Consider the following 25,734-nt stretch of genomic DNA (forward strand, 5'->3'; position numbering starts at 1 on the left):
ACTGATCTTTGAAAAAGAAAGACTTGAGTGACAGAAACTTTACTGACTGCCACAGTTATCAGGTTCATTGATGGTGCTACTGTTGTTTCTTCTTGGAAGAGAGGTCAATTGGTATTTTCCAAGACATCAACAGAAAAGAGAAATAGAACCCTTTCCTACCAATCCAGCCAAATCCTAGCCCTTTCTTTTGTAGCAATTATTTATAAAATCTAATGTTGAACTAGTCTTATTTTGCTGAGTGTTCTTTGTCCTTCCTAGTATACTGCCTGTTTAATTATGAGATTGTGGCAGAGGTTCCTAGCCTGGCTTCAAGAAATCAATAAATCCCTTGAAACTATATCAAGAATGTTGTGTCTGTGCATTTTTCTAGTAAGTGAATAGCTTTCAACCGATTCTCAGTGGGGTCCATAAGATTAAGAACCATTAAGACAGACTAGTAGCTAGATAGGCAGTTTTTCGAGCACATTTGACTGAGATATAAAACACTGCCAACTTTCAATTACAATGAATAAAAGGCATTTATTAAATAAAACAATATAATTAGCTTTGAAATAGAGTCAGAGATGTATTCTCTAAAATTGTTTTTCAGACTGCAGATTGTGACCCATTAGAGTCTAGCATACAAAAAAAGATAAAAACAGATATACAAAAACAGAATAAAATTCAAGAGAACAGAAAACGTCACAGATTACATTGCATAAAGATATTTTTTATATAACTTTTATGTCAGTTTTATATACGTCTGTGTTGTAAGCTGGGTTGTAAGAAAATATATTTCTTACCATAGGTGACAGCCAACAAAGGTTGAAAAACACTACTCTAATGCCTGCTTATCTCTTTTACGTTTTGCTTTAAACCTTCTTGATATGCCACTTCTATGGAAACTTGGAACCAAAAAAGTTACGATGATGAAAATAATAATGACAATGGGGCCGGCCCTGTGGCCTAGTGGTTAAGTTCAGTGTGCTCCACTTTGGCGGCCCAGGTTTGGTTCCCAGGTGTGGACCTACACCACTCATCAGCAGCCATGCTGTGGTGGTGACCCACATACAAAATAGAGGAAGAGCGGCACGGATGTTAGCTCGGGGCGAATCTTCCTCAAGCAAAAAGAGGAAGATTGGCAACAGATGTTAGCTCAGGGTGAATCTTCCTCAGCAAAAAAAATATAATAATAATAATAATGACAAGATGATGAGCAATATTTATTGAGTATTCTCTGTCTGCCAAGAGCTTTGCTAAGTGTTTTACTTTAATAATCTCATTTACTCTGTACAACTCAATGAAGTATTATTATTAATATCCATTTTATAGATGAGAAAACTTAGATTTAGAGAAATAAAATAACTTGATTTAGACTTACGTGTGACTCAAAGCCCATGCTCTTAATTATCACCCTAAACTGCAGGCAATAGGTCTCCTGGATAGTCTAAAAAGCTTGATGATCCACTTAAAGATAAATATGAACTGAATATTACTTTAGAAAGCGTTCAGAGCCTTGATCCTGTGATGTTACACTGTTTTTTTTTTTTTAATTTTATTTTTTATTTATTTTTTCCCCCCAAAGCCCCAGTAGATAGTTGTATGTCATAGCTGCACATCCTTCTAGTCGCTGTATGTGGGATGCGGCCTCAGCATGGCCGGAGAAGCAGTGCCTCAGTGCGCACCCGGGATCCGAACCCTGGCCGCCAGCATCGGAGCGCGCGCACTTAACCGCTAAGCCACTGGGCCGGCCCTGTTACACTGTTCTTTATACTCACTTATTATTTTGGTTCTAATTGATCCAGAATATTCTATAAAACGACTTGTTTCTTCCCAGAGATATGTTTTCTTTTTTTACAATAAAAAGTTTATATGGGGGCTGGCCCAGCAGTGTAGTAGTTAAGTTCATGTGCTCCACTTTGGTGGCCTGGGGTTCGTGGGTTCAGATCCTGGGAGCAGACCTACACCACTCATCAAGCCATGCTGTGGAGGTATCCCACATAAAAAATAGAGGAGTATGGGCACAGATGTTAGCTTAGGGCCACTCTTCCTTAAGCAAAAAGAGGAAGATTGGCAACAGGTGTTAGCTCAGCGCCAATCTTCCTCACCAAAAAAAAAAAAAAAAGTTTATATGGAGACAGGAAACATGATGTATTTTATCAATTCCCAAACTTAAAGATCTCTTTAAAGGCCCAATTAGTACAAAATTATAAGCAGCACAGTACCATGTAAATAAATCCTATTTACTTCATGGGTTTGTCGTAAGAATTCAACAGTTAATAAAAAAAACACTTATAAAAAATACTATCAGTTCCTGTCACATTGTAAATGTTCAATAAATGTTTAGCTATCAATATCATCATACAAGAAGACAGGGAAGTCTACACAGCATTTTGCTTACATTCTTCCCTACTTTGTAGTTTGTCCTTGGGAACTTTCCAAAAATTTTGCCACTTCACTTTTTACAGTGAGAGGAATTCAAAGTGTTTCTAAAGCTACATCTATACAATGAAAAGTCATTCAGACAGTTCAGTTCAAAATTCAACTGACCATCTAGCAGCTTGATTTCAAGCTTTATAAATACAAATGCCTACTGGCCTAAGCTGATAACCTGAGTGAGAGAAGTGAGACGGCTAAGGGTGGATAGACGTAGGTTGTATGAATGGGGTACTCTACTTAAAAGTGGAAATCACCATTCAGTGACAGGGGATTTTATGCCATGCAGGAGTGTAGGATCTCTATTGCCAGATTTTTAAAAGAAGTCAGAAATCTGGATATCAAGGTAAAAGATCCTGATCATTAAATGTTGGCATAAATTTAACAAACAAAACACTTTGTGGGCCAAACAAGTCTAGAGGCTAAATACAGCCCACAGGCTGCTAGTTTGCCACCCAGCTTTAGTTTTACGCCATTCCTCAGACACACGAAGCTGACTGACACAGCCGAGGTAAGACCATTATCAACCACAACCTTTCAAAGGGTGGCCAGTGGGGAAGGGAGAAGAATCGTAGAAGACCCGCCTTCAGCAAGTGTAACTCCTCCTCTTCTCACTTTAGAAGCTTTGGAACACGTACCCTAGCTTTCTCTGAATAGGCTCTTGCTATTCTGAGAAAAAAATTTCACAGGAAGTCCTGAGAGACAAGCCTCTATGGATAAGGGAAGTGATTAAAGTTACGGACAAATCAGTATAAACGCATAAAGAAATAGTGAGGATGTTTATGTGACTTCAGGAGAAAACTTTCATTCAAGACTGAAGAAGTAAAAAAATCTTTTAATACAGACGATAAAACTGTCTCTTTATAAGAGAAAGAAATACTTGTATTTGCTTAACTTTTTGTGATATGACACTATTGTTTCATAACACCTTTTACTTTTACAGGGTATGGCATCTTTCATGGAGGTGAGCTTCTCAAGTCAGCACTTAAAATAAAAATTTTTGTTTAGTCAAAATTAGCTTTGCAAATTCTTTAAATCACCCTAACTAAATGAACATGATTTTGTATGTACCATACCACCTCTTAATAAGTTCAAAACAGTTAATTTTTACTCCATCATTGGAGTAGATACTGTTTCTTTAGTTAGCATGAATGAAGCATAGCTGAACTTCTCAATTATCAACCATGTAGGCCAGTTAGATGTGAATGACTGTAAAGTGTGATTTTCTAGAGGGGGCAAACTAACCTGAAAAGCTAACCTCAATTAAATACTAGAAAAAGATAATGATCATAATATCTAGACAAGACAGAGGCACTGGGTAGCTTCAATGCCTATGAGAACCAGAGACATGGGAAAATAAAAAGAACAGTCCTATGGGTATCTTCCCAAACTACACGGGTACTCATAAAGATACAGTAAGCTAACAATGGATTCAGTGAAGGATCTGTGACAGATTAAATGAGTCTTATAGAAATAGTTCTATTTTATTCACTAAACCAACACAGGGAGAGAATAGAATGTTCTCACTAACACAGTTTCTTATAACCTGAGTTTTAACCCAATTTATAGGCATAGAGAGCTAAGGTGCTCAACCTTGTTGTAACGAAGAGCTAAAGGTATTTTACTTCTTACCTAAATGTAGTCTCTAGTTTATTTCTTTGCTGGGATGTAATTGCAATGACTACAGGTAACAATGTCAATTAGTATTAATTTTCATTAAAAGTTAATAAACTGGCATGCCAGTTTATACAAGAATCAGTTTACCAGGACCTAATCATTTCTGTTTTTAAACTTCTAAAGCTAAGGATTAGGTTCTAAAACCAATGCTGATGCTAAATCTGTCCTAAGGCACATCATAAACAACAGGTACATGTTTACTGTATATTAAAATTATTTATTTTAATGCAGCGCAATCAACCAAGAATTGATGACTACCAACATGTCACAGCAGTTAACTTTAACAGCAATCCACAGGTTCAGAGACTCTGATAAGGGTGTAACTGTCATACTGAATACACAGTTATGGAAAACGTTTTCTGTGGTTGATCAACCAGTATAATAACACTAGTATGATAATTTAAAAGAAATTAACCTATACTATAGTCTGGGTTCAGGAAATTAAAAAAAAAGCTGGAGAAAAAAGGATACAGATTGTATTCACCATGACAACATGCTGATTTCAGTAACCAGGCAGGGAGGATAGACTTGAAAGTTAATTGTGTCAGCTCACTCTGACCAAACATTGGCTGATATCATAAATTGGTTCTCAGAAGTTAAAAAATGATCTGGATATCAAATGGCTGATAAGACAATCTCAGTTTTGCAAGGCTTAGTGGTCTTTTATGAGGCATGACTTACCTGTATAGACTGGCACTGGTATAGGAATCGGGCTCCTGACACATGAGCTTGAGGGTTGGACTGGAGGCCTATATATGCCCACAATACCTGGATCTCCAGGGAAACTGGTATGACACAGCAGGAAGTACAATGCATAGCCTGCAGAAGGGTAAAGAAGCATTTGCTTGAATTGCTGATGGTTGCCTACAGATAGTCTCCATGCATTAAGCAGCCATTGTCTCTTAAACGTTATACAATAGCAGAGAAGGTAACGTGGTTTAGAGAAAGGACACAAAAGTTCACAATAGACCAAAATTATTGTTATTGATCTTAAATATTCTAAAATGGAAATTACTAATACAGAGAATAATAAACCTGAGCCCATGTACAATGGTTATAAGAAACGCTCAGGGAATGGTGCATAGTCAGTGTTGTGGAATGCCAAAAGACACAGCCATTTCTGGTTGAGGATGGCTTCATGGAACTGGGATAAGTAATATGTGACTGGAAGAAATGATGATTAAAGGAAATTAGAGGTAGAGAGATGGCATATAAAGAGGTGTGCAACCGGAATAGCATATGATGCAATGGAAGGACATTCATTGATTAATTTGAAAAATAGTTACTGAGTGTTTCCTTTGGGCCAGGCATGTTCAAGGCACTGGCCTTGAACATACCACTTGGCTGAAGCAAAGGATTTGAATACAGGAGCAGTAAAAGGTTAAGAAAAAAGACATCTCAGGGTTACAGTATGAAGTCTACCCAAGTAGTCTGACTCTAGGAGGATTAACTGCAAGAGGCAGGAAGGATTGATGGAAGTAAGAACATCAATCAGGAGGTTATATAAACTTAGCAGATGCAAACTATCCTCAAACATGTCTGTGCTTCTCTAGCTTCATGCTTTTTTATAGTAAGGCTCAGATACAGGCAATAAGACGTATAAAGTAGGGGTAGGGGAAGACAGATCATGTTTATGTTTAATTTATTAAGGAACTGTCAACCATTTTTCCAAAGTGGCTGCACCATTTCGCAGTCCAATTGGAGGGTTCCAATTTCTCCATATCCTTGTCAACACTTGTTATTGTCTATCTTTTAAATTATAGCCATCCTAGTGGGTATAAATTGGTATCTCATTGTGGTTTTACATTTCTTTAATGGCTAATGATGTTGAACATTTTTTCATGTGTTGGTTCCAAATATTTTTAAACCTTTTTCTTTTCGTTTATTCTATATTAGGAACATTTTTCTACTTCGTCAAATGTTCTTCAAAAATGTGATTAAAAAATATAAATAACAGGTTTACAAAAAATAAAGAGTAGTTCCACTATAGTCTCAATCCTTGTCACTAACCATCCCCTTTCTGTACTTAGCCATGTTATCGCCCAAAACCACACTCCATATAGTGTGGCTATATTTGAGGTTTAAAAGAACTCTATTTGACCTCAGTTGCCCAAAGGCTGGATTGAATACTTGTATTTACTTATCCTTCCAAGTCTCCTTAAAAGAACAGAAAGAAGTACACAAGGAATAAAGTTATAATAGTGCTGAGAAAGGGAAAAGGGGCACTTTAAAAATAATTTCTAAGGGGAAAGCCTTTCAAAGTCTGAACCAAAACTCAGAGATAAAAAAAAAAAAGATTGATAAATTTCACAACATAAAAATCAATTTCTGCATGTCAAAAAACACCATAAGCAAAGTCAAAAGACAAATAACAAACTGGGTAAAAATTTCTGCAAACCATAGTACAGAAAAGAGACCATTTCTCAAATACATAAAGAATTCCTACAAGTCATAAGATCAGTAATTCAATAAAAATGGGCAAGAGATATAGAGATCTCTATATAGAAGAAAATACAAATTGTTCAACCATATGTCAAGATACTCAACCTTACTCATAGTAAGAGAAAAATAAAACTACACTAGGATGCTATTTTTCACTTATCAGATGAGCAAAGATTAAAAAGTTTGATAACACAGTGTTGATGAGGGTATACGGTAACAAGCAGTCTGATGGTTGTACAGTGGGATTGTAAATTGGTAAAGCTATATGGGGAATAAATTGGCAATATTTATTAAAATTTTAAATGTATATACCCATTGATCTAGCAATTCTGCTTCTAAGATTTATCATATAGGTTTATTCTCACATGTATGCAATGGTGACTGAACCAGGTTATGAAATGCCACATTGTTTGTAACAGCAAAAGACAAAAAACAACCTGAATTCCACCAATAAAACTGATTAAATAAATTATGTTTCATCCATACAATGGAATATTATACAACTATACTATGCACAGAATGAGGAAGCTTATAATGTACTGATACGGAAGAAACTCTAAGAGCAAGTGAAAACAGCAAGGTGCAGAGCAGTGTATAAGACATTATATCATTTGGGTAAAAAAAGAATGTAAGAGTATTTACTTGTGCGAGTGTGAAACATCTCTGGAAGGAAAGAAACTAGTAACTTCGGTTGCCTCTGTGGAAGAGAAGAGCTATCTAGAAAAGAGATTTTTTATTTTGTACTCTTTGGATTTTAAGTCAAGTTTATGTATTACTCATACGGAAAAAGAAACAATTAAAAATTTAAATGAAAAGCAATAAAATTAAAAGTACAGCTGAATAAAATCGGAAGTAGAGGGTAGAAAAAAGAAGAAGACAGAACAGCAGAGCAAACGTCCTTATGTTACTTAGACTAGAGTCAAGAGATATACCTGCACACACCGATCCACTGCGCCGTCAGAAAGAGTAAAAGCAGAAACAGCTAAATGAGGTTACTTCTGGGGCGGGGGTCTTCAGGTTTTTACTTTTATTTAATACCATTCTCTGTAGTTTGAATTTTTAACTTGTTAATGTATTTATATATAAATGTAAAAATGTAAATTTTTACAACAGAATGAACACAATCTCAACAAAGAAAGAATCTGTGCTAACCAAATATTTAAGAATGTAAGAGACTATTTGAAATATATGGTGTGACTTGGAACCACAGAGCATTCTCTAGATGTTCTACCTCAAATTTTTTCTCCAAGTAAGAAAAATAAGTTAGGGGTAAACCTAGTCTGAAATAACAACTTCAAATGGGCATGCTTTCTTACATTCTTCCTTTCATGACAACCACATTATCCGTCCTTCTGTGACAACCCACCACCTATGGAAACAGGGCTGGTTTGAATTTTAACACCCATAATTTACAAGCAAAGAGAGAAAGTATGTCTCAGTCAGAAAGTGTATTTCTCTCCTTACTGAAACACTGCAGTTCCTGCTGAGGATCTTGGTCCACCCTCCTTTCTGGGCTGGGTCAGCATTACCAAAGATGGCAACATGCTCTGGTCTGGGTCTTCCGTGAAGAGTCTGATAAATCTCCTGCTGCGTGTGGCTGCAGTCCACTTTTTTTAGCCTGAAATGAAACACCACGGAGGCTGGATTCCAATGCTAACGTAATAATGTAGACTTACTAGTATATTAATCCAAACATTAGAAATAATATTATAAGATAAATTGGAGGAAATAATCCTTAGTAGGTATAAAGGACTGTCAGAAAACTCTTAGCAATGTTGATGTTATTTACAAGACTATTTGTTCCTAACTAGCATTCTCTGAACTGTTATTCAAAATATAAAAGTTGCCATATTAACATATTCCCTACAGACAGACACAAAATTGTGGGAAATGATGTGGAAGAGAAGAATTACCTGAGCTTGCATCCAGATATTGCATTCACTCCAAACTGTACTTCGTGTCTCTTAACAGAGCAAGTTCCGTCACCCTGGCTCTGCAAGAGGCTCATCTGAGGTGGAAAGTGATGGTCAAGGAGATCATAACAGACAAAAACGTAGGCAGATTGGAAAACTTATGTTCTTATTGTTTCCTTGTCACTATATATATTTTATTAAAATCACGATATTCAATTCACAAATTTTCTTCCTCTAGTAATTAAAAAACACACAGAACAATTAGTTTTTTCCAAAAATTGTTAATCATATACTGGCATATAAATATCTCATTAAAACAAACAAAAATCAGTCACAATCCTCACCTTTGGCCAGTCTAACGTAAGTTTTAAAGCCTTTGGTAGTATCAACATTTGAGAACAGAATGTATTAATGGTTTGGTAAAGGAAGTCCTGAATACCTAAAAAATGGGAGAACCTCAAAAATCGGAAAATCCAAAAGATCAGCAGCTGCAGCTTTTCTCACTGGGCTGCAACAGGCCACCCAGCTCCAAAAAGGATACTGAGTGACTTATATCACCTGTTAGAGCCAAGAGTGGCTTCCCAACAATATAGCCAGGATTCCCACTTCTAGGCTTTGTCAGAGAAGCAGCTGTGCTCTGTTGAAATGCCTGCAGAAAGAGTGAAGGAAAGTCACTTATAGAGAAAAGCAAGCTCTTCCACCTTCCACTGCCTGGCTTCATACCCTTCCTTGAGGAACTGCACTAAGTTAGCTGCACTGAACAATCTTGCTGCCTTCCACAGTGCAGCACTTTGCAGGAATTTCTACTCCACTGTTTCTTTTACTTTTTTTTATTCCACTAAAATAAATCCTGAGTGATCTGAATATTGAAATTCACTATATGTTACTTCCACCAAGGATTACAACCAAGGATCTACCAATGATCCGCAACCCTGTTTCTCAAAAATTACTATCAATTTAGGGCTATGTTGAAGCTGAAGCCTGGCTGCAACCAGAGGAATTTAAATGTAACTTTAAAAGTATATTTTAATTAACTATAAATGTTTCAGAGATGAATTCTGAGAGGCACGGGACTTGGTTCATCATCTGAGGGTAGAACTGAGAAGAAACTGGACTCTGCTGGGTTCAAAAAAGAAGAAAGTAGAAGAAAGCCAAAAGATGGTGATCAAGACTGGAAACTTAGATTAAGTGGCAAGTGAATAAAATGCTGAATGCCCAGAAATATGAGAAAACCTAGTTAAAGAGTTTCCATGGGATGTTGGTTGAATTTATGATTCAAAATGACCATCTAAAGAAAGAGTTTGGATGAGAGACTGAAGTCCTGCTTTGCTGGGGGCCAGACAGAGACTCAGAGAAAATGTTAATAAATACACATAGCTGAATCTCTATCACTTGTAGTTAAATTATGGAATATTAAATGTTGAGGCTTCAATCAACAGAGTAAACTAGGCCTTCATATTCTTATTCTATTTCACATGTGTTATAGAAGCAGAGGTACTATTTCCAACCCGATATTTCCTCCCCTCTTGATCCCCTATATGAAAAGGGCCCTAACCCTGAAGCGAATGATGAAGTGTTGCTGCAAGGAAGTGCCTGGCTCGACAGTCAGGTTGGTTTGTCCAAAACTGACAGAGACTTTCTGGATTCCAAAAGTCCCGTTGGTCTCCATCTCATAGATGACCTGAAATATAAGAGTAGAAGCAATTAATAAAAATTATTTAGTGGGCTAGTTATGTTTAGGACAGAAGATTTCCTGTCTTTAAGGGTTTTATTACAACTGAACAAGGGTACAGCATGGTGACTATAGTTAACAATATTGTAGTATATATTTGAAAGCTGCTAAGAGAGTAGATTTTAAAAGTTCTTGTTGCAAGAAGAAAAAATTTATAACTATGTGTGGTGATGGATGTTAACTAAACTTACTGTGGTAATCATTTAGCAATATATACATATATCAAATCATTATGTTGTACATCTAAAACTAATACAATGTTATATGTCAATTACATCTCAATAAAAAAATAACTGAATGAGGGAGACCAAAAAAGCAATCAAAAATGCCAAACACAAAAACCCTGAAAAGATAAAGTTGACTTCATATTATATCTACACACGAAGAAAGAGACTGGATAAAGTTCTTTGAAAGGGTTCACGTGAGAGGTGAGTTTACCCTAAGAATTAAAAGGAAGAAAAATAAGTTTTGATTGTGTGCAGAGAAGGTGAGTAGAATCACAGGCAGAGGTGAGCATGGAGTGGAAACCTGGTTTACTTGACTCTCACAATGTCTGAGAATGAATAAAGATAGTAGCCGGAGATGGAAGTCATAAGCAGCTGAAGGTACCCTTAGATTTCTTAGTCTTTAAAATGATGCTTTATGATAATTCTTAATTCTGTAGGTTGATTGGAAGAGAGAGAATAGAGGAAAAGAGGTTGACGAGTCTATTTCAGATTCTCAGATGATACTGACTTTGTCACAAAAGAAAATGTGGTCAGTAAAAACCATAATAAACTGCATATGGGTATAAAAAGGGGAGTCATAATAATCTGAATGTCCTGGACAGGAAATACCAGAGGACAGTAGCAATGGAAACGCCTGAAACATGGTAGGGAGAAAGGTGATGAGCTCAGTTCACGACATGTTAAGTTTCAGGTAATGCACAAAAATTCATGTGGGGCTGGTCTAGTACTTGATGGAAGACGAGGCACTTCTGGTAATGTTTATCAACATACATCAGTCCAGAATCTGAGGTCAGTGTCCCTACCTGGGAAACAACATTCTGACAAGTGTTTCCAGCCAACAGAGGAGAGCCAGCCTGTGAGACAAGTGTTACAGGAACCTGGAACTAGCAAGGGAAAGAAGCAAATCAACTAAAATCAAAAGCAGCACTTTCTCTTCTAGCTACATATCATGCTGAAATGAGTATTTTTAATTCTCGACCATCACCTTTCTCTTTCCTTCCATTGCTAGCCTACAACTTAAGTTCAAAAGTCAATCGAAATCAGCACTTCTCAAAACATATTTCTCAGAACATTAATTCTATCAGATACAAAATAAAGGTCCATGGTCAAATAAGTTTTAGAAATACTATATTCAACACTCCTCTCTTAGAGATTAACAAGGCCCTCTAGCATATTAAAGACTCCAAGAAGCCCACCCTAAATACAGTGTTTAACTTTATTTAACCCAATGTTTCCCAAACTTATCTAACACCTTATGAATTCTTATTTCCTATGATGGTTATTAATCATATAGAATATACATGGGAAAACATTGTTTTATATTCATACTTAACCGTTTGATACATCACACACACATTTTCTTTCACCGTTACAATCTAGACCGAATTGTCTCAGATGCAAAGGGACCAAATATTCTCTTTCCTTTTTCCTGATGAATAGCATCATACCTTCATATTCTGCAGATCAGTCATACCTCTTGGAACCTAGTGTAAGAGAACAACAGGGACATGAATGTAAATATACCTTACATAAAATCTCCAGGAGCTTTTGGGGAAAAAAAAAAATCAACATATCAGAATGATTTTCTTCCTGTGTTCTACGTGACTCTTCCTCACATTAAAAAGCCAGGAGAAGTGGGGCTGGCCTGGTGGCTTAGTGGTTAAGATCAGCGCACCCTTTTTCGGAGGTCTGGGTGCAGACCTACACCACTCGTCAGTGGCCATGCTGTGGTGGCGACCCACATACAAAGTAGAGGAAGATTGGTAACAGATGTTACCTGGGGGGCGGGGGGCGGGAGGGAAGGAGAGAGAGAGAGAGAGAAATTGCCAGGAGCAGAGCTGAGGGGAGGCTGGATGGACTGTGATGCCCACCCTCTGAGGAGAGCTCCACCAAACAGCAAAAGCAAGAAGTTTTGGTGAAATAGTGACATATCACAGCCTCCAACTCTACCCAGCCAATCCCATCAGCCAAGAGGGTGAGAATCTCTTATCCTGGCTATATATCCTTAATTCTTTCATCTTTCTTGAGATGATAGGGTTTCCTCTGCCTTTTATGTAACTCTTGGGCATTCTGACTTCTAGTTCAGTGCTTTTTCCACAGCCCAACAGTGGGAACCATGCTGACTTTAAATCCATAGTGGTAACAGTGGGGAGAGAAGGGACACCCACCTTCAAGACTGTGAAGTTATAGTAGGAGGCAGCATTGAGGGATGGATCCAAGGTACAGCTATCTGCCAGGTGCTTGAAGAAACGAGCACAGGTTGTGCTTTTACTCTCTAGGAAAGCTTAGAACACAAAGAATTAAGAGAGTGGTAAATGAGAAAGCCTACTTTATTTATTTGTTTTTTTGTTCTTTAGAAGGAAGAAAAAAAAAGATATGCTGATTTATTCTCTAAAATTACTTCTTACAATACCATGTGTTCTCCATAACATCTATAAAGTCCTTTTTTCTCTTCCACTGTCATATCTTTTTTTTTTTCAATTTTATTTATTTATTTATTTTTCCCCAAAGCCCCAGCAGATAGTTATATGTCATAGTTGCACATCCTTCCAGTTGATGTATGTGGGACGCGGCCTCAGCATGGCCGGAGAAGTGGTGCCTCGGGGCGCGCCTGTGATCCGAACCCAGGCCGCCAGCAGCGGAGCACGCGCACTTAACCGCTAAGCCACGGGGCTGACCCTGTCATATCTTTCTGTAGTTTTCTCATACATTTATATGTATTACTTTTTGGACGTTTAGAGATAATCATAAAGAATAAAATAAATGTTTGTTGATAACGTAAAAGTTTGTAAAACCAATTCCAAAATATCAATAGGACAAAATAAAAGCCCAAAACATAACTATATATATATACTTATACATATATGTATATACGTATACATACGTACCATCTGATTATCTGTATGACAGCACATTTGGGCAAATTGTCTGGTTATAAAGTCTGTGTAAGATGATATACACACTCAAGTTCTTCATATTTGGAATACATCTGGATCTTAGTGAGTTCATTTATTCTGGTATTCTATCAAGCAAGAAATACTGATGTTTGATCAGTATCGAGTATCTTAAATTATTCTTGTTTTGGGATTATTGATATTTTAAAGATTCAGACTTGATCCCTCATTTTTGAGATGTGATTACTTGGAATCTAGCAGATTGTTAAATGCTGTTTTCTTAATTACTTCAAATCTTAAGTGTTGAAAAGCAAGCCTACAAACTCCTTATGAGTTAGAAGCATACAGTGTAAAAATATTAGGTCCCAGAAGGGTGGAATATATTAGATCATTGGTCAAGTTGTCTGCCTAAATTCACATAGACTATTTAAGACAAATTAATTCTTTTTCTTAAACTTTTCTAGTTTAGTAGTTCTCTAACTTTCTTTGGTAAGCTTCCCCAGCATTTAAGTAGTATTTAGAAGCTAGTCTTCCTTTCCAGGGTCTTATATGCCATTTAGTTCCTAGCTATACTGGCCTGACAACATCACACTCGCCCCCTAAGACTCTCCCTAGCATACAATCAGAATAGGATTTAACTCTATAGCACCTCAGTTACAATACTCAGTCTGAGTCTTATGATCCATCCTGAGGGAGAAAGCTCAGTCTGAACTGAACAAAAAGGCTGGCACTTCTGCTCTGGACTCACCTGCAGGATTGCTCTCAGCACAGAGGCCCCCAGCTCCAACTCCTGCAGGCTGCCTCAGTAAGCTTATGACAGACCACTTGGGGAAGTAAGTCAGAATGGGGTCCCCAGCCTAAATAAAGTAGAGCAGAAATTTACTTAGAGTGGGATTGGACTGAACTCCAACAGAAAAGAAAAAGTAGAAACAAAAGTTAACTCAACAGTTTGTTAATGTGGACAATACTGCCCTCCAAAAGAGTGGACAATGGTTTATCTAGTTATAGGTGGGTACCTCAAAGATGCCTGATCAATTGTCAGCTATGAGGGTAAAACCAAACCAAACAATTCCCCCCATTTCCCAGGCTCACCCTGTAAAAAGGTGCTGGCGACTGGTTTTGGAATGTTGAAGTGAATGATTCGCCTCCAAACTCTGTAGCTAGGGCCTGGAAGTTGGTTGCATTGACCTTTTGGAACTTCTGGAAATAGTTTAGTTTTGCTAAAATATTTTTAAAAAGAAAAGAGGTTTAGATAAAATAAAAACATTTACTCTTAAATATCTGGGAAACCAACTAATTTTTAAAAATATTTTTATTGAGGCATAATATACACAGTAAAGTATGCAAATGCACTAATCTTAAGTGCAAACTCAGAATTTTTACACATTTATATACTTTTATTACTAGTACTCAGATTAAGTTATAGAACATTTTCTCAGATAGTTGCCACTCTTCAGAGATAATGATTCTCATTTCTATCACCTTCTAATTTATTTGTAATCTGTTAAATGAATTATTGTTTTAGTATTAAGATCTGAGAAAAGAATATGACCAATGAATGCCAGTCAGTTCCAAGTCTCTGATGCCAGGAATGTGTATGACTAGCAATTTGTGATGAAAAGTGGAGGCTCAACAATGCTCACATTTGCCTCATACCAGATGAGTCTCTAGTACAACAAAATGGTACTGTTTCCATTGGAACATGGCAAAGTTGGAGACAGTACTTGATTTGTCCTCTCCAAATCTTCCAGTTGTCTCTAAACTTCAACTGACCAGTCCTAATAATGTTTTCATCTCTCAAGTACTTGGATTTGTCATATTTTATTCCTTTCACCTGATAATTTCTACATTCAAGATTTCAGATACCCCAAAAGGGGATTTTCTATAACAATTCTATAATTTCTATTATAGCAATGTATAAATCTATCCAAGCTTTTGCAGTCGTCTCCTTATGGCACTTCAGAACCAGGACAGAGACGTAGGAAAAGGGTTCTGACACTGTCCTTTGCACAGAGGGTGGCCAGTGATGGATGACACTCTGCTTTACTACCCAAGTCTTCTGCTAACTTGAAAAAGGAAGATAGCAGAAACATGCCCCATACTAGTTCCTTTCATTCTCCATAATTATGGTCATTTGGACAGATTCAGAAAGGAATCAATATCTGCATCACTGAAAGCTAATGAGGATTCCACATTACATAAGCTTGACCTTTATCCTCTGTGATCGCAAAGTCTTAACTATTCGACTTTTCAGCTTTCTGATAGAACATGAAGTGAAGACAACTCTCAATTCTGGGGCCTTTCGATTACTCACTCTCTATACATCTCCTAGATCTTTGTTACTCAAAGTGTGGTGCATAGACTAGCAGCCCCAGCATCACCTGGGAAGTCATCAGAAATTCAGAATTCTGAAATTCTGACCTACTGAGTCAGAATTTGCATGTTAACAAGATCTTCAGGCGATGTGCATGCATATTAGAGATTCACAAGCATGGCTCTTGACAGACGACTCTAGTGCTGCTGGTTTGCAGACCACCTTCTTCCACCTCTAACCTGAAATCTTCAAACTTTGAAGCTTCCAGGAGCTGTTCATTATTTTCTTCAGAACTCATTCTCTGAAAACCACATGGAAGAAATACTTACCTCATAAAAATGCAGTTGTTTCTATCTTTATAAATGAAAGAAAAGTTAAAGTTAAGTTAAGAAAAAAGATAAGCTGAGATGGCAAATATCCATCTGGCTGTTGTTTCATGGCTTAAAAGAATAAGAGAAAGGTAACATTTTGTCTCTCACTTTAGTGCGGGATATTGGTGGTAGTGGTGGTTAAGCAAGGATAATGCAGATAAGGAGAACAGGCTAAGGATAATCAGAGTTTTTGCCTAAAATTTCTACCATCGTACATGGTACATTATATCTAACAGAGCTTAAAGGTATTTAGACTTAGATTGGTACAATTTCAGATGGGGGAAAAAGCCTAGAGATCATCTGGCCCAATCTCATCAGGAAATTTGGATCCTGAGAGGTAAATGAGTTGTGCAAGGCCCCAGAGCCATCCCCAGAGTCAGGAGTAGACCACAGATCTCCTGATTCCTGGTCTAGGGTTTTCCCCACTCCATAATGCTGTACAGACTTTGACTAAGAATGTCCGTTACTCATGATCATTATCAGCATATATTAAGCACTGCGGGCAAAGGAAGATATGGTCCATCCTTTCTGGGTGCTGACAATTTACCCAGGGAGACACAATGTTCATAAAAACTGGTACCAATTCTAAGTATCCTATAAGTTCCAAGAGAGTGACTCTCAGGTGTTGTTGGGGAAAGAAAGTTCAGAAACACTGGTTCAGAAGCAGTGTGCAGGATAGTATGGGAGGTAGGAGAGGAGATTAAAAGTAGGGGGCACCAGTTGGATGCTATTGCAGTAGCCCTGGAGCGTGATCAAAAGGCTGGAGCTAGAAGGCAGTGGGAGTTGTGGAAAGGATGGGGCAGCCGCAGCCATATTTTAAAATGGAGCATTTGTCTTGCTCCCTTTACCCTCTCACAACCTGAATGGTCACAAGGCTCCTGGTAACTGCTTCCAAATTCAAGTCCCCCCAAACCCAAAACTGGTTGTCTTCTGAAAAAAAAAATATAGGTTTGCAATTTCTTTTCTAACAGTCAGAGGAAATTAACATGAGCTGACTTGCAGAGTGTAAGGGACTAAAACTTAAGTCTATTTTGTGTGAAAACATTATTTTGCTTCTGAGTAAAAAAAAAAGACGTATTAGCTTCATATCTTTGGAAACACTATAGCCCTCACTCGCAAACTCCTAAGTCTATTTAAAAACCTTAATAACAACTACTCTCATTTTTATTGCACTCTACCATTACAGAGCACTTTCATATCCAGGGCTAGTGATATTATTTCTCATTTTGCAGTTGAAGAAATGAGCCTGGAAACGATAAGGGATTTGCCCAAGTCGGTGCAGCTGGTAAGTAAATGGCAGGGTTGAGATCCAAGGCTCTTACACTGTTGCCTCATGCAATAAAAACAAGGTTAGTATAGACTCATTTGTCAAAGACATTCATTTAAGTATTATTTGGTGCCTCCTATGCGTCAGGTACTGGGGATTCAGTGAGTGCCTTCATGGAGACTGTAGAAAGTCAGGGATACAGTCCATCTGTACTTATCTGAGCTAAGAGGGATGACTGAAACTAAAGTTCTGTGTGGGTTTTCTGATTCACAGCCAATAGGGCATAAGAAATTGCAAACGTTCACTAATAAGAGAGAGACAGAGCAGGAGGACATGTAGTAGGAGAGGGAGGATGATAGAGATTCAAAGGACAAAAAGAAAAAGTTTAAAAAACAAAGAAAAGGAAAAAAAGGCCAGAGACAAAGCCAACTCTCAATAAATGTTAGGCAGTAAGAACAGCAAACATATTTCTACTCACAGTTGTTCACATGGACACAAAACTGCCTAATTCCATTTGAATCCATGAAAACTCTTGAAGGAAACGGAGAATTACTCCTGAAGATAAGAGAGTTGTCCACACACACCCAGCTCGAAGACCTGTGAGAAAATAGGATGAAGAATAGACACATTTGGAAGCGGAGGATTAGGTCTAAAGAAGGGTGCCCCATGGATGTAAATCAGATGCCAAAGAGAGGTCTCCTTGGGCAGCCATAGGACCACAGGAAGGTCCTATTCTATTGGACAGCCCTGTTCTAGAGAATCACAAGGGGAACGCTGCTCCGGGAAAAAACTAAGGTAGTTCCACTCCTAGGAGTGGAAATGGGGGCGGGAGCACGAAGACGAACTCTTCCTACTTCCAAATATTACCTATTCTAGAATCCGCTTTAGAAGTGAACTTGAGCACCGCAGCTCACCTCACGCTGCCTGGAAGGCAGAAGGAGAACACTGTCCTCGGATGGAGAAGATAGCAGTCCCTGTCGCAGCAGCAATTTATATCGCAAGCACCAGGAGTCAAGTCACAGATGCAGATCGGTAAGACTAAGGAAGTACAACAGAAAGCAGAACGAATGGGAGGCGGATCCCCAAACTCTCCCAAATGCTAATTCCCCCTCTTCCGACAGCCCCACTCCTTACTTGGTGGCATTCACTTTGTTCACAGAATTTTAGATCTAAGTCAGTAGTTTCCGTCCTCACATCCCCTCCCCTCACCTGGGAAGAGGTCTACGGTCCTATTCCCAGGCGCCGAGGGGGTCACGACAGTGGGGCCCACCGTGGAGATCCCAGGCACGGTCCAGGGAGTTTCAGTCCCTTCCGAAGAGGACTGAAGGGTCCCGCCCTGCGTCCTTGGCCCCAGCTCTGGAGGCGTGGGCACTGCCTCTGACGGGGAGGAAGAGGGCTGAGACCGGCCGCCCTCAGGGACCATCAGGAAGAACATCTGCAGTAGCACGAGCTGCGAGGTGTACATGAGGGCGGTCGAGACCTTCAAGGGTTTAACGTGGGTATCGGCGATCTCCAGACGCGTCGCTAGAGCGTAAGTGGGAGGAGTCGCATAGTGTCTACGTCATCCGTATGCATCCACTCATTGGCTCATGGCGATGGCTGAGAGCTCTTCAGCCAATAGAAAGCGGCGTTGTTACATATCTGTCAGCATCTTTTAGTCGGCGCCCTCCTCCTTAGGCCAGGCAGGGCACAGCGTCTGTCGCTTGGCAACCGCCAAACTGACGGAGGAGTCTTTGCCCTTCTCTCCGCTAAGCGGCAGTAGGAGTGCAGCGCAGACCTCGAGGTCTTGCGGAGTGAGCCCTTGCTTGATAGAGGAAAACCCTAGAGGCTGGACCTAAAACTGCGTATCTCTTTCACCACGGGTTGTACGTGAGAAAGTCTTTCTAAGGAAGAGAGGAAAATACACGGAAGGACACATACCTTAAAAAAAAAAAGTCTCATATAAACATAGTATTTTGGGGAAAACATATTGGAAAGATTCCGCTCCTTAAATTTTAACATTGAGAAATTAAAAAAAAATTAAAAACCTCAATAAATAGGTGAAATCATTAAATATGGACTGCATATTTGTTACTAGAAAAAATAATGAGAGAAGGGGGTGAGAAATGGGTTAGGGAAAAATCAGAGAAGATGGGGAGAAAAAGAGTAAGGAAAGGAGAGAGATTTTCTCGGAGACGAAGAGAAAATAAGATGCAGGAATGGAAACAGCCAAGGGATGCAGAAGAAAACTTATTTTTTTGCAATTATAATCGCGACTTTTTGTAGCCCTCTTTAGGAAATTTTTGTTTTTCCCAGGAATGGCATGTCTTTTCTGATTCTCTAGGGCAGCACTGTCCAATAGAACTTTCTGCAATGTTGAAAATGTTGTATATCTGCATTGTTCCTATGGCAGCCACGGGCTATAGGTGCTTATCGCACACTTGAAATGTGGGCTAATGTGACTGAGGAGCTAAATTTTAAAATTTTAATTAATTCAAAGTTAAATAACCACGTGTGACTACTAGCTACCATGTTGGACAGTACAACTCTGGATGATCAAAATCTTGCTCCTGCTAGACCCTGTGTTTTCCTCAGTCTGCACAGTTCTGACATCTGGATTATTTTAGTTGCTTGGTTTGGGGATAAAAATTAAGATCTGTTAAGAGTTATCTAAAATCTAGCACATTTACCTAAAACCCAACCAATATTGCCTTTTCCAAGTGAATCGCTTAGGCAGATAAATTTTAGGATACCTGGCCTTGCTCACATTCTCTCACAAGATATTGATATTCTACTATTTTGAAGTCAGTAGCTAAATGTATCTCTGTGTTATAAATGTTCTCAAACATATTTTTATATGATTGTGTGATGGACTGCTATAGGAGATACCTATATTTGTGTTTGGGCATAAAATATTTTTCTACCTTATTAGTAATTTCTGTAGGAAAAGGCCAAGTTCAGATTATTCAAATTATATGTATTTACTAGACTATAAGCTCCACAAAACAGGCGGTTCTGTCTGTTTTGTTCACTGATGTATTCCTTGCCTAGAACAGTGCCTAGAACATGTTACATGTGCATTAAATATTTTTAAAAGATTGTTTTGTTGAACTCTTTAGATTTAACTCACGTGAATATGTAGAGTTTATATTATTTCAAGATTGAATTTATTTATATAAAATTTCTATTGTAAAACCAATCAGAGATTATTTTACTTTTAAAAGTTTGGGATTTACACTGTAATTCTCAATCAGTGGTAAATCAATGATAAATTATTCCTGAATTTATTAGCGTTGGCAAAAGAGTTTGTTGATTGAAGTATTTCAGGGTTGAGTGTAGGGAAATAACATTTCAGGATCTCACTGAGTTGCTTTTTCTTATTTTTGAATTTTGGCACTTTACAAATTTTTTAGAATAGGTAACTTTTTTCCCCTTTTGTGTTATAGTTGAGCAAAAATATTATTTGTATTGTTACTGTTATATGTTTAGAAATCTCTGTAATACAGAACTCACAATTGTTTTGAGTTCTAATGTTAAAATCTGAAAGATAATTTTGAGAAAAGAGAATGAAATTTATTCACATGTGTCATGCAGATGCCAATTTTAACGTGAGGGCCAAGTCTTAAATTGAAATTACTTAAAATGACATCACCTTAGAAGCAGAGATTTCCAAATTAGATCATATGATACTAGCAGCTGTTTGTGTTTGGTATTAAAAGGGTTCAATATGTCCTTAGAAAATTTAGCCAAGATTGAATCAAGATGGCAGACCGACAACAAGTTCTAGCCACTCCCAATTCCTCTCTTCTTTCCAAAATCTCTAAATATTACAGAAAATGGTCTATATATGCACACACTCATGCGCATCCATGCCCATACCTTGATACTGAAAAACATGAAGAGGTGCTCCCAATGAATCAGACATTATGAGAATCCTTGAAAAGTAGAAGACGGATGGGATAGGATTGAAGGTGGACAAACAAAAGTTGCATAACAGAGGCTTAAGACAGAAGTGGGAGTGGCTCTTGGGGTGTTCTAAGCACACAGAAAGAAGCTATTGGTATTGGTAGGGCCCTTGGACAATTGTGTGTGTTATCGATTGAGATACCACTGTAGGAAGAACCAAGTAGGTGAGCCTCTCAGCCTTATACCCACTTGTGCATGCAGTGGGTATCAAGCAGAACTTGCTCCTAAAGGGGGCAGGGGCAGTCCAAAAGGCAGGGCAGTATCCTGGTTGGCTTCTGACATCTGGGAGGAAGAGAAAGGCCCAACATTTTGCAGATTGGTACTAGCTTACCTTGTCAAGCTGCACATCCAACATTCTCTCCTCCACAAATCCTGGAGGCAGAATGCAAAGAGAAAATCTACAAAAAATGTGGGTTGAAAAGACATATTACCTTCAAAAGAGCAACAAAAAGACTCATACCTGATTTTTTAACAGAAGTAAGGAAAGCCGTAAAAAATGGAATAACGTCCTAAAAGAAGCTAACCTAGAATTCTTTACACAGCAAAATATCCTTCAGAAATGAAGATACAAATGTGTTTAGAAAATAAAAATAGAAAAAATTTACCACCAACAGACCCACACAAAGAATTGCTAAAGGGATTATTCAGGAAAGGAAAAATGATCCCAGATGGAAGCACAGAAATGCAGAAATAAGAGCAATGGAAAGGGTAAATACAAGGTCAATATATAAAACTCAACTGTATTCATATATTATAGCAATAATAAATTAGAAAGTAAAAATTTTTCTATGATAAAATTTATAATAACATAAAAAATTCAATACCTAGGAATAAATCTAAAATAGTGCAAGATCGGGGCTGGCCCAGTGGCGTAGCAGTTAAGTGCGCGTGCTCCACTGCTGGCGGCTTGGGTTCAGATCCCAGGTATGCACCAAAGCACTGCTTGTCAGGCCATGCTGTGGTGGCGTCTCATATAAAGTGGAGGAAGATAGGCATAGATGTTAGTCCAGGGCCAGCCTTTCTCAGTGAAAAGAGGAGGATTGGCATGGATGTTAGCTCAGGGCTGATCTTCCTCACAAAAAAAATAAATAAAATAAAAGAGTGCAAGATCTCTACACATCAAACTATATACTATTTCTGAGAGGAATTAAAGAAAACCTAAATAAATGGAGGGCTACACCAAATTCATGGCTAGGAAGACTTATTAATGAAAACATATCAGTTCTTCCCAAATTGATGTATAGATTCAGTGCAGTCCCAGTAAAAATTCCATCATTTTTTGATAAAAATTGACAAGTGCTTTTCAAATTTTATATGTGATTGGAAAAAACTAAGAATAGCCAAGAGAATCTTGAAGAAAAACAAAGTTGGAGGGCCTATACCTACTATATATCACTTCTTACTATTAAGATAAAATTATTATTAGGATATAATGGTATGATGTCAGCTCCAAGACAGACAGACCAATAGAAAGGAATAGAGTCCACAAACAGACCTAGAGATAAGTATTCACTTGATTTATGACAAAAGTGGTACTGCGGTGCAGTGAGGAAAGGGTGATCTTGTCAAAATTGTGCTGGGTCAATTGGATATTCGTATGGACAACAGTGTGTCTTGACTCCTATCTACACATGCCCAGACATCAATCTCACATAGACTGTACACTTAGGTAAAACAATAAAGCTACTAGAAGATAACATGAGAGAATATCCTTATGATCTTGGGGTAGGCAAATATTTCTTATTCTGGACGGAAAAATCACTGATCATAAAAAGACTGATAAATTTTATCTCATTAAAATTGAGAACTCTTAATAAAAAAGACACCATTAAGAGAGTCAAAAAGCAAGCTTCTCAATGTTTATTTTTTCTTTTAAAAAAATAAGCTATCAGGCTGGCCCCGTGGCTTAGCGGTTAAGTGCGCGTGCTCTGCTGCTGGCGGCCGGGTTCGGATCCCGGGCGCGCACCGACGCACCGCTTCTCTGGGCATGCTGAGGCCATGTCCCACATACAGCAACTAGAAGGATGTGCAGCTATGACATACAACTACCTACTGGGGCTTTGAGGGGGAAAAAGAAAGCTATGAATATGTGTTGAATCATTTTCAACTGCTACATTTTTAATCTTGTGATAAGTGTAGATTCACATGAAGTTGTAGCACATAATACAGAGAGACCCTTTAAAGGTAACACCTTGCAAAACTATGGTACAACCATTATATTGGCATTGATACAATCCACCCATCTTCTTCAGATTTTCCTGGTGTTACTCATATATGTGTGTGAGTGCATGTGTGTTTAGTTTTATGCAATTTTATCACGTGTGGTTTCATGTATCCACACCACAGTAAAAATATAGAGCAGTTTCATCACCACAAAGATCCCTCCTGTTGTCTTTTCATAACCATTCCCTCCTCCCTCCTTCCGTTCCTTCTCCCCAGGATGCATTTTTTAACCACCATTAATTTTTATAATAACCATGATTAAAATAACTATTTAATTTAAACAGCGGTTCACAAGCATTTATTCAAGTAAGTCAAATAAATGGTGTCTACATGTTTAACATAAAACAAAAATTTAGTAGCTCTGGAGAAATTAATTTCCTTGCATATTAAGAGATTAATAAACAATGAATACATTATAGAGGGAAGAAATATGTTTTCACTTTGAAATCTTTAAAAAAATTTTTCTTTAGCCATTAGTATTAATAGCAAGCACTGTAATTAATTAGATACTGCCTACCAGTCCTAAATAGAAACTCATTTATGATGTTATCTTTTAATTCCCTCATACTGTCATAACTAGAAGGCCCTCTTTCTACTTTCATCTCTCAAACATTTTTTCCTTCCCTCCAATTTTATATTTTCTATCACTAGTTTAACTAATAATCATTCTCAGTGATCTAAGTTAAAAAATAAAATGTAACTGTATTCAAAATATTCTAGTTACATGTCTATTTATGTGTAACAAACTATCCCAAAATTTTGTGGCATAAAATGACAACTATCTTGTTATCACTATGGATTCTCTGGGTCAGGAATTTGAATAGAGTACAACAGAGATAGCTTATCTCTGGGTTTTGATGTCTGGGGTCTCAGTTGGCAAGACTCAGATAGCTGGGGGAGACTTTAATGGCTGGGGTCCAGAATCATCTGTAGGTTTCTTCACTCACGTGTCTGGTGCCTGGGCTGGGGACACTTGAAGACCAGGCTTACTTGGGACTATTACATGGAAAGCCTATATGTGTTCTCTTCTTATGGCTTAGGCTTCCTTACAATATGGCAGCCTCAGGATAGTTGGACTTTTTAAATGGTGGCTCAGGGCTTCAGGAATGGGTATTCTAGTGAACAAGGCAGAAGCTGCATGGCCTTTTCTAATCTAGCCTTAAAAGTCATATATTGTCACTTCCACTGTACTCTATTGGTTGAAGCAGTTACAAGCCCACCTAGAGAGTATATGGACCCCTCACCTCTCTATGGGAGACACGTAAAAAAATTTGAGGCCAATTTTTAAAACTGCCACAAAAAAGTATACAAAATTTGAATACCTTTTAATTAATTAATTTATTTTTTTTGATAATTTTATTTGTTCATTTATTTTTTCCCCCAAAGCCCCAGTAGATAGTTGTATGTCATAGCTGTACATCCTTCTAGTTGCTGTATGTGGGACGTGGCCTCAGCATGGCTGGAGAAGTGGTGCGTCGGTGCGCGCCCAGGATCCAAACTCGGGCCGCCAGCAGCGGAGCACGCGCACTTAACTGCTAAGCCACGGGGCCGGCCCTGAATACCTTCTTATACAAAATATATAAATTAAAGCAAATGTAAAAATTTTAAGAGTTCAATTTCTTCAAGAAATTATTTTTCTTCTAGTATATTCAAAGTTGTCTGCTAAGTTCAAAGGTAAAAGATAAATAATAATGAATATCAAAATTTAAATCTAATTTATTTAAATACAGTTGAAAATTTTAATTCAGTTTTTTGAAATTTAATTAGGTCTTATTAAATATTTCTATAAACCTAAATCTATTCATAATTATAGTTGCTTATGTGAAGAATAGATGTTATGTTTCCTATGTTATATGTAGACTTAACATATATACAAATTTAGGATACTATTAATTGTTTAATATTGCAAATTGTTCCTTAGCTGTCATGTGCAACTGTTGTAAAAACTGTGCTAAATTGTGAATAATGGATATAAAGAGTTCAAAAAAATGAACACTCTGCTCTCTTGGCAAATACTTCACTATTCAAAAATCTATTGCACTCACGGTATTTGGGAGGAAAGATATGATGAGCTAACTTTTTTTCTTACCTAATTATTTCTCCAACTCAAATCCTCCTCATACTCTGAAGCAGTGTCCATTTCTGATATCAGCAGTGCCACAGTACTCAATTCTTCATTTGGACACAGTCGTCTTTGTTTCATGCACACGGGGCAAGAGACATGGCAGAGTGTTTCTTTGGGGACTCAATGGTGTGAATCACAGCAGCAGATGTGTTGGGTTGTAAGTTGCCCAGTGCCATCACTGAGCACTGG

At 37.9% G+C, this 25,734-nt stretch overlaps 1 protein-coding gene across 3 annotated transcripts in view; it reads right to left on the bottom strand.

The window, feature by feature from the left end:
• Positions 1-25,734, bottom strand: part of TCTN3 (tectonic family member 3) — a 69,215-nt gene that overhangs the window by 15,096 nt on the left and 28,385 nt on the right. The window contains exons 2-15 of one of the 3 annotated variants that reach the window (XM_058543609.1): positions 21,529-21,595; positions 18,462-19,135; positions 18,167-18,290; positions 17,731-17,849; positions 14,393-14,520; positions 14,049-14,157; positions 12,575-12,690; positions 11,855-11,890; positions 11,210-11,290; positions 10,003-10,128; positions 8,989-9,096; positions 8,448-8,542; positions 7,999-8,152; positions 4,774-4,911 (exon numbers count right to left, since the gene is read on the bottom strand). In XM_058543609.1, the coding sequence (XP_058399592.1) occupies positions 4,774-4,911; positions 7,999-8,152; positions 8,448-8,542; positions 8,989-9,096; positions 10,003-10,128; positions 11,210-11,290; positions 11,855-11,890; positions 12,575-12,690; positions 14,049-14,157; positions 14,393-14,520; positions 17,731-17,849; positions 18,167-18,290; positions 18,462-18,717 (1,590 nt within the window). In that variant the 5' untranslated portion in view covers positions 18,718-19,135; positions 21,529-21,595. Of the gene's footprint in view, positions 1-4,773; positions 4,912-7,998; positions 8,153-8,447; positions 8,543-8,988; positions 9,097-10,002; positions 10,129-11,209; positions 11,291-11,854; positions 11,891-12,574; positions 12,691-14,048; positions 14,158-14,392; positions 14,521-17,730; positions 17,850-18,166; positions 18,291-18,386; positions 19,173-21,528; positions 21,596-25,734 lie in introns of those variants that run through there. The other 2 variants (XM_058543608.1, XM_058543610.1) reach the window with 2 other exon arrangements.

Source organism: Diceros bicornis, chromosome 6, assembly GCF_020826845.1.
Source record: "Diceros bicornis minor isolate mBicDic1 chromosome 6, mDicBic1.mat.cur, whole genome shotgun sequence".
Lineage (NCBI taxonomy): Eukaryota > Metazoa > Chordata > Mammalia > Perissodactyla > Rhinocerotidae > Diceros > Diceros bicornis.